Genomic DNA, 9393 nt, shown 5'->3' with positions numbered 1-9393 from the left:
GACCCTGGGCAGTTACCTAACCTCTCGGAGCCTCACGTTTCTCCTCTTCATCATGGGGATAGTGAAAATGCCCCAGAAAATGCCTGAAGAGTGATCAGGGCATGTCTTCTGCCCCTGCCATGTCCCCTCAGTGTGGCTATCTTGCTGCACATGAGCTGCATGTACAAAGTGCCTGACCACTGGTATCCCCAGGACCTGCAGGCCCGCATCAGCGCGCATCAGTACCTGTCATGGCAGCACACGACCCTGCAGAGTAGCTGCTGCTGGGCCATGTGGCAGAAGGCGAGCCATGGAGGGCAGGGACACCTCCCAGGATGCCCAAGGGATGGTGCTTTCACTTTACAAAATCCTGTTTAGACCTGAGACGAAATCCTGGAATGCCAGAGACTGCCTAATTCACTCAACTTGTTTCATAGAAAGGAAACCAAGGACCAGAGCCAAAGAATTATTCCCCTAAAGTGCCTTAATTCCAGAGCTATGAGCAGTTAATCCTATGTTCTTTTGCATACTCTAGGTTGCCTGGGAATCTTGCCTTTAGGGGGAGAAAATAAACAAACCCTCACTTTGCTACACACATAATTCCTAGATGGAGAAGTATTAAGTGAAGAAAGTCAAACTAGGAAGAAGTGAGGAGACATTTCAATAAATGTTCGTCTGATATCTGGGTATGAAAGGACTTTCTAAGCCTCAGAACAGTGGGAGGGCTCAACAGAGAAAAAACCAATACACGCCAGCTGCGGTGCTCAGGCCTGTAATCCCAGCACGTTGGGAGGCAGAGGCGGGTGGATCACCTGAGGTTGGGAGTTCGAGACCAGCCTGACCAACATGGAGAAACCCCATCTCTACTAAAACTACAAAATTAGTCGGGTGTGGTGGTGTATGCCTGTAATCCCAGCTACTCAGGAGGCTGAGTCAGGAGAATTGCTTGAACCCGGGAGGTGGAGATTACAGTGAGCTGAGATCACGCCATTGTACTCCAGCCTGGACAACAAGAGCAAAACTCTGTCTCAAAAACAAAACAAAACAAACAAACAAACAAACAAAATATATACAGGGACATCTTGTGTAAGAAAAAATTGATTAAACATAAAACAAGCAAAAAACTGGGGGGGGGATCTTGGTAAAAGATATGTCAGAAGGAAGTGATGTTCTTTAGGATGCTCTTAGAAACCCGTAAGACAGGCCTGGTGTGGTGGCTCACCCTTGTAATCCCAGCATTTTGGGAGGCCAAGATGTGCAGATCACTTGAGGTCGGGAGTTTGAGACCAGTCCCAGTCAACACGATGAAACCCCCTCTATATTAAAAATACAAAAATTAGTCAGGTGTGGTAGCACACTCAGGAGGCTGAGACAGGAGAATCACTTGAACCTGGGAGGTGGAGGTTGCAGTGAGCTGAGACCATACCACTGCACTCAAGCTCCAGTCAGAGCGAGACTGTCTCAGAAACAAACAAACAAACAAACAAAGAAAAATAAGAGAAACCCATCAGACAAAGAGACAGGGAAGAAATGAGTCACAGTTCACTGCAGCCTAGATCTCCTGGGCTCAAGCAACCCTCCTGCCTCAGCTGCACAGATAGCTAGAACTACAAGCGCACACCACAACACCAGGATTCCTTTTTTTTTTTTTTTTCTGTAGAAAATAAAGAAGGGAATCTTGCTATGTTGCCTAGCCTGGTCTTGTACTCCTGGACTCAAGCAATCCTCCCTTCCTGGCCTCCCAAAGTGCTGAGATTACAGGTGTCAGCCACTCTGCCTGACCACAATTTCAATAATATTTAAAATGTACAATTCAAGTGATTTTGCCACACTAATCAGAGACTTATGTTTAAGCCACACCAACAGATTTCCATGTTTTAAATAACACATTTTGCCACCCCCTGGTGAACAGTGGCTCACCATCGGCACAAGAGGCTACACAGGCAGATGTCAGTGGGGATCAGGCGGGGACAGGAAATGTCGTGAACCCAAGGGTGCCTGCCCAGCCCCACTTGCGCCCTCACATGTAACCGCATCTCCTGACTGCCCAAGAGAAGCGCAGATTTTCATACTGAACATAAAATTGCCTGACTTCGAAATGGTGGCAAATCATTCAAAAAACATTTAAACTTCCGTTGCATTGTTTATTAGGGTCGAACTTGGGGAAGACCCCTATAGGGGTGTGTGTGTGTGTCTGTGCGTTAGGGGTGTTCAGACCTTTAACAGAGCTAGGAACTAGGCGACCATAGCGCGGAAAGCTTAAGGGAAATCCACCCGGTGCTAGGCAAGAGGATCGGGGAAGCGACAGGGCGTACCCACCACGCGGTTAAAGACTGGTAGTGCGTGAGGCTACACATAGGATGGGGGCGATGGGACTTTTGGAAAACAGAGCCGGCACACGTGACTTTTGTTTGCGGAAGCGGGATATACTCTAGGCAGCCAATCGGGGAGCGCTGAGTCTCTGTTCAGCCAATGAGAAGCCAGGTTGCTGTGGCGCCTCGCCCCTCCTCCCTGGTCCGCGAGCCTCGGGTACCCAGAGCGGCTTCTCTCCCAGAGCTGTTTTCCTTTCTCTGCCTGCTATACCCTTCCTAGAGCTAGACAGGAATTTGCCCAACAACCGAGTGCCCGCAGGGCTGGAGAAACGACTCTGCGCCGCCGCTACCTCTATCCTGGGCAAACCTGCGGACGTGAGCGTGGGCCAAGCAGCACAGGGCGAGGGGAGGTTGGTGGGCCAGGGGTCCAGCCCTGTCCCTGCTCCGCCTTCCCCACAGCGACCCCGACCCTTTTCCCCAGGGACCACTCCCCCCTCCTTTCCGCACGCCAAGTTCTGACTTTCCGTGCTCCAGGATCCCGCGGCTCCCCCTCCGCACGTCTTTCCCTTATCGCCCTCCCCAGTCATGAGCCGAACGTGACCTTCAGGGGCCTCGACCTGTACTGGGATCCCTGTCCCCACGAACACTGCGCGTTTCGGCTTTCCCGCGCTTGGGTCGGGTCCCCTAGAGGTAGCCCTGCCGGCCCCAGCTTCAGGTAAAACTTTTCATGTCCCCCTCAGCGCATGCAGGTGACAGTGCGTACAGGCCTGGCGGTGGCGCTGAGCGGGTCCACCGAGCCCTGCGCGCAGCCGTCCGTCTCCTCCATCTGCGTAGTGCTGAGGACAACCGCAGCCACAGCGCCCACTTCGTTGAGTTTCTCACCAAGGAGCAAACCCTGGGCCAAGACTGGTGCGTAGGGTAGTGGAGGATCCATTTGGGACTGCCGCAGACTGGAGCCAGTGATCCTGTCTCAGGGGGAAAATCCCATTTATTGCCCTGCCCAGTAAGAACACATCAGGGTCTGGGGCCCTGGGGCCCCCTGACCCCTCAGGTTCCTGATGGTAGGACTGTGCTCAGCGCGTCCTCGGCCTCGGCGCCCATTCTGGCGGCGCCTGAAGAGCCCTTCAGCCCGCCACGGCACTGTGGAAGCCCCTGTGGGCTGGCTGAGGCAGAAGCTGCCTCCCTCTGCTTGTGGGGAGGTGTGGAGGGAGAGGCGCGGGTGGGAACCGGGGCTGCGCTCGCTGGCCTGTGTGAGTTCCGGTGGGCGTGAGATCGGCGGGCCCCGCACACCGCCGCCCAGGGCAGTGAGGGGCTTAGCACCTAGGCCAGCAGCTGCGGAGGTTGCGCTGGGTCCCCCAGCAGTGCCGGCCCGCGGGCGCCGCACTCAAATTCTCACCGGGCCTTACCTGCTTCCCGGCAGGGCAGGGCTGGAGACCTGCAGACCGCCACGTCTGAGCTCCCCACCTGCGGTAAGCTCCGCGCTGCCTGAGCCTCCCCGAGGGGCGCCGCCCCCTCCTCCGTGGTGCCTGGTCGCATGGCCAGCCCAAGGGCTGAGGAATGCAGGCGCCGCTCGGGACTGGCTGGCAGCTCCACATGAGCCCTGGTGCAGGATCCACTGGGTGAAGCCAGTTGGGCTCCTGAACTGGATGGGGACTTGGAGAACTTTTATATCTAGCCAGAGGATTGTAAATACACCAATCAGCACTCTGTGTCTAGCTCAGGGTTTGTAAATACACCAATCAGCACTCTGTCTAGCTCAGGGTTTGTGAATACACCAATCAGCACTCTGTCTAGCTCAGGGTTTGTGAATACACCAATCAGCACTCTGTCTAACTCAGGGTTTGTAAATAAACCAATCAGCACTCTGTGTCTAGCTCAGGGTTTGTGAATACACCAATTGGTACTCTGTATCTAGCTAACTTAGTGGAGACTTGGAGGACTAGCACTCTGTGACTCTCTGACTAGCTCAAGGATTGTAAACGCACCAATCAGCACTCTGTCAAAATGGACCAATCAGCTCTCTGTAAAATGGACCAATCAGCAGGATGTGGGTGGGGCCAGATAAGGACATAAAAGCAGGCTGCCCGAGCCAGCCAACTGCAATTTGTTTGGGTCCCCTTCCACGCTGTGGAAGCTTTGTTCTTTGTTGTAAATATTGTTGCTGCTCACTCTTTGGGTTCATGCTGCTGTTTGAGCTGTAACACTCACCGGGAAGGTCTGCAGCTTCACTCCTGACGCCAGCGAGACCACAAACCTACCGGGAAGAACCAACAACTCCAGACGCACTGCCTTTTAGAGCTGTAACAGTCACCATGAAGGCCTACAGCTTCACTCCTGACAGGGAGACCACCATACACCAGAAGGAAGAAGCTCCAGACACATCTGAACGTCTGAAGGAACAAACTCTGGACACACCATCTTTAAAAATTGTAACACTCACGACTGAGGGTCCGGGGCTTCATTCTTGAAGTCAGTGAGACCAAGAACCCACCAATTCCAGACACATTTTGGTGACCACAAAGGGACTACCGGCTATTGCCAAGCAGTGGGACATCAACTATACCCGAGTGGTGAGAACCAACGGACCCTTTTCGCTTGCTATTCTGTCCTATTTTTCCTTAGAATTCGGGGGCTAAATATCGGGCACCTGTCGCCAGTTAAAAGCAACTAGCGCAGCCGCTGGACTCAAGATACGGGTGTCAGGCTTTCTGGGAAAGGGCTCTCTAACAACCCTGGACTCTTCAGAGCTGGGAGGGTTGGTTTGCCTAGAACCAGCTTCCACTTTTCCTGTACTGCTGGGCTGAGCCGAGGGTCGACTGAGAGGAAAGCCATGCAGCTCCGGGATCCCGACAAGTTGATTGACCCTGCGGCCATGAGTGGAACTCTCAAAGGCATGTCACCCAAGCGAGACTCCCCCATCTATTCTATCTACCTTAACCCTTGCCCCCCTGGGTCCTAATGCCTGCCAGACAAACCTCTTTTTGCCTCTCTTCTCTGAGGTTGGTCCTGCTTCTAAAAATCACTCCGTGTCTCTGGTGCTTTTCTAGTTTCTCCTATAAGAATGACTTCTAGTGTAAACTCCAGGACCTTCTTTAGGCACCCGGGCTCACCAATCAAAAAGACATAATTTTTGCCCAAATCCCTGTTGTGGGGGACTATCTGGAATTTTAGGGTCCCTCAGACTAACAGGCCTAACAAAAGCTATTCCTGAAGCTAAGATATGGGGAGTCCTAGCAATTGTATCCTTCCTATTCATATAAGTGAGGACAAAAGGTGTCACTATTCCAACCCTGGAGATCCATTCCCTCCCTCAGGGTATGGCCCTCCACTTCATTTTTGGGGCATAACATCTTTATAGAACAGGGGTAAAGTTCATTTGTGGTACAGACATTAGTGGTGGTGGGGTCACCCTGTGCCCAGCCTTTGAGAAAACAGGTGGCTGAGGCACTGTGTCCTTAGGGAGCCTGCAATTAGGAGGAGGCAGGTTGCCCTTCAGCCCCCAAACTAATAGAGATGAGGGAGCGTACAGTGCACACACTGAGGCTACTGTGTTGATGTTGAGTGTCTGTCCTAGGTGGGTCATGCTGATGTGCGGCTACCATCCCACACCTGAGTGTCCCACTGCCCTGCTGGGAGTTGGGGGAAGATCATTACTGGGATGAGCAGCTTTGCAAAATGGGCTGAGGTGGGAGGATCAATTGAGCCCAGGAATTCAAGACCACCCTGGGAAACAAAGTGTGACCCCATCTCTACAAAGTCATAAAATTAGCCCAGCATGGTGGCATGCGCCTGTGATCCAAACTACATGGGAAGCTGAGGCAGGATTGTTTAGGGCCAGGAGGTTGAGGCTGCAGTAAGTTGAGTTTGCACCACTGCACTCTGCACTCACTCCATGCTGGCTGCCTTTGGATTGTTCCTAATTGCATGGTTTTGCTTTCAACAGACACTCCAGTAAAGAACACGAAATAAAGAATAAACAGTCAGTCCCAGTGCTGTGTAGGTGGCAGTAAGTCCGGGAGAGTGACATCAGCTGAACTAACCATGGTGTGCTTCATTGTTGAACGGGGCCAGCAGGATCCCCAGGTCACCTGGCAGGAGCAGGGGCAGGGAAGGGTCCTGAGAAGTGACCCTGAGTTCCACTTAGTGCTCTTGGCAGAGGGAAGGGCTTGGGCTAGCGCTGGAGGCATGAAGATGGGGTGTGTTCAGGGCTCTCCAGCAGTCCAGGCATGGGAAGGGGACGCTGTTGCAAAGGTTGAGGCGACACTGGGAACTGTAGCAAGGTGAAGACTGGCTTTTGGCCATGTGACTGAATTGCATTGCCTGTGTGTGGTGCGTGTGTATGTGTGTCAATGTCGGTGACTGAACGTGAGTGAATTGTGTGACTGTTTATGTGTGGGTGTATATGTGTGTGATGCGAGTGAACTGTGTGTACGTGGGTATATATGTGAATTTTAGTGAATTGTGTGTAAATGTGAGCAGTGTGAATTTGTGTATGTGGGTATATGTGTGTGAATGAGTGAATTGTGTGATTTTGTTGAATTGCGTGCATGTGTGTGAGTGAACTGTGTGATGACTGTGTGTCAGTGAATGGTTGATTGTGTATGTGGGTGTACGTGTGTGGGGGTTTGGTCTGTATGTGAATTTGAGTTGTGTGACTGTTGGATGTGAATTGTGTGATTGTGTGGGTGTATATATGTGTAAATGGTACGATTGTATATGTGGGTGTATATGTGTGAATGTGATGAATCATGACTAGAGACTTGGGTAGATGTGTGAATGTGTGGTTGGGTGTCCAACAGTTAAGTGTGCAGGTGGCACCGTTGTGACAGGAGAGAAGACACAGGAAACCTTATAGACCTGCCATGTGTCCCCCCCAGCCATCCTCCCGGCCTGGGGGCCCCTGGGCTGGAAGGCTTGTGAAAGCTGGTGCTACTGCCAGGAAGGGGCGATGGGGCAGCTGAGAGGAGGGTTGGAGTCTTGCCAAAGGGAGGGAGTCAAGGCTTGCAACCCTATGGAGGAGAAGCAGACTGGGGACCCTGCTTTTGGAAAACCAGTGACCAACCCCCAAAGGGGACACAGGCAAACCCTGCCTCCACTCTACAGAGGCCAGGAGAGGGGCGTGGCAGGCTGCCCGGCCAGGCGTGGAGGGAGTAGGCTTCAGGAGTACAGAAGCCTCAGGTCAGCAGTCTGCAGGAAGGCCCCAGCTGGATCAGCTGCTCACACCTTCCCACAGGCCTGCAGATGGGTGTGGAGAGCAGAGCCTCCAGGCTGAGGCTTCCACCACCAGATCTGAGCAGTCTAAACATATCAGACAGTAGCCCTGAAGATGGAAATCATCCCCCTCCAGGTTCCCTATGGGCTTATCCCCCAGCCCTGCTACCCATGGTGGCCCAAGATGCCCAGGAGGGATAATTAGAAGGGAAGAAGTCATGTTTGAACGAGGAAGCGCTCTTCATTTATTTCATATGAGGATGAAGAGGATTATGTGATCACAGGAATGTTGTATGTGGGATAATCCAAAGCTGGTTATCACTATGCCCTCACTCTGCCAGGAGATCTCTCTGGAAGCAGCAGCCAGCTCATAGATGTCCCGGATCCCTCCGTGCCAATCATAAAAAAGTCACGACCGTCCCTAGCTTGCCAATCTGCCAGGATTCCAGGGGGAAAAAGCGGATAAATATCCTTCAGGAGACAGAGAAAAAGATACCATCAGCTCCTTGGCTAACACCACATCTTGCAAGACCCCTGCCAGGTACTCCCACTGTGGATACTCGGGACAGCCTGCCTCAGTCCACCAGGCATTTTGCAAACCTGCTCATCCCAGTAATGATCTTTCCCCAACCCCCAGCAGGGCACTGGGACACTCAGGTGTGGGATGGTGGCTGCACATCAGCATGACCCAACTAGGACAGATACACAATACAGTAGCTTCGGCATCTGTGCTATACACTCTATCATCTCCATCAGTTTGTGGACTGAGGGGCACCCTGCCTCCTCCTAATTGCAGGCTCCCTAAGGGCACAGTACCTCAGCCACCTGTTTTCTCAAAGGCTGAGCACAGGGTGACCACCCCACCCCTGGCCCCGCCAACCCCCACCACTAATGTCTGTGCCATAAGTGAACATGCCCCTCTCAGAGGTAACAGCAAGTTTCCAGTGAGGAGCACCAGAGCTTGGGATAGCCTGGCTTCAGGGGGCAGAAGTATGAACAGCCTCAGTCTTCTCATAAAATTGGCATATCTCATGGGGATAGCATGCCTTGTCTGAGCAAAGGGAGAGTGGACAGGGATTGTAAGGATCAAATGGGATCATGAGTGTACAGTACCTGTAGAGTACCTAGCACATGGTAAGCATTTGTATAACACTTGTTGGAGTAACAGTTTTCCCTCAGTGTCCATAGGGGATTTGTTCTAGGATTCCCAGAGGAAACCAAAATCTACATTTGTTCAAAATGATGTAGTATTTGCATATAACCTACACACATCCTCTCACATACTTTAAATAATCTCTGGGTTACTTATAATACCTAATATAATGTATATACTACGTAAATTGTATTGTTCAGGGAATAATGACAAGGAAAAAAGCCTATACATATTTTCAGTATAGATGCAATTATGAATTTTTTCCTCTGATATTTCAATCCATGGTTGTTTGAATCAACAGATGCGGAACCCAGTGATACAGGGGGCTGACTGTATGATTCCTCTGTAGCTTGAGGGAGGACCCAGCAGGATCAGCCATTCCTCATTGACCTTCATGGACTAACAAAGGCTCCATTTCAGAAGGTCTTTTTTTCTGAGACACAGTCTCACTGCCACCCAGGCTGGGGTGCAATAGCACAATCACAGCTCACTGCGGCCTCAACCTCCTAGGCTGAAGCCATCCTCCCACCGCAGCTTGCCAACTGAGACTACAGGTGCACACCACCATGTCTGGTTAATTTATTTTTATTTTTATTTTTATTGTTGTTTTGAGATGGAGTCTCGCTCTGTCGCCCAGGCTGGAGTGCAGTGGCCGGATTTCAGCTCACTGCAAGCTCTGCCTCCTGGGTTTACGCCATTCTCCTGCCTCAGTCTCCCGAGTGGCTGGGACTACAGGCG

At 51.8% G+C, this 9393-nt stretch overlaps 1 protein-coding gene across 1 annotated transcript in view; it reads right to left on the bottom strand.

Moving 5' to 3' along the window:
• Positions 1-7723: 7723 nt before the first annotated feature.
• The window catches only part of DDT (D-dopachrome tautomerase), a 3400-nt gene continuing 1730 nt past the window's right edge, over positions 7724-9393 (bottom strand). Inside the window, exon 3 of the mRNA XM_023185722.1 lies at positions 7724-7973. Within this exon, the coding sequence (XP_023041490.1) occupies positions 7901-7973 (73 nt within the window). The 3' untranslated portion in view covers positions 7724-7900. The remainder of the gene's footprint in view (positions 7974-9393) is intronic.

This window comes from Piliocolobus tephrosceles, chromosome 19 (genome assembly GCF_002776525.5).
Source record: "Piliocolobus tephrosceles isolate RC106 chromosome 19, ASM277652v3, whole genome shotgun sequence".
NCBI classification, from domain to species: Eukaryota; Metazoa; Chordata; class Mammalia; order Primates; family Cercopithecidae; genus Piliocolobus; species Piliocolobus tephrosceles.
This window is presented reverse-complemented; position numbering and strand designations above follow the sequence as displayed.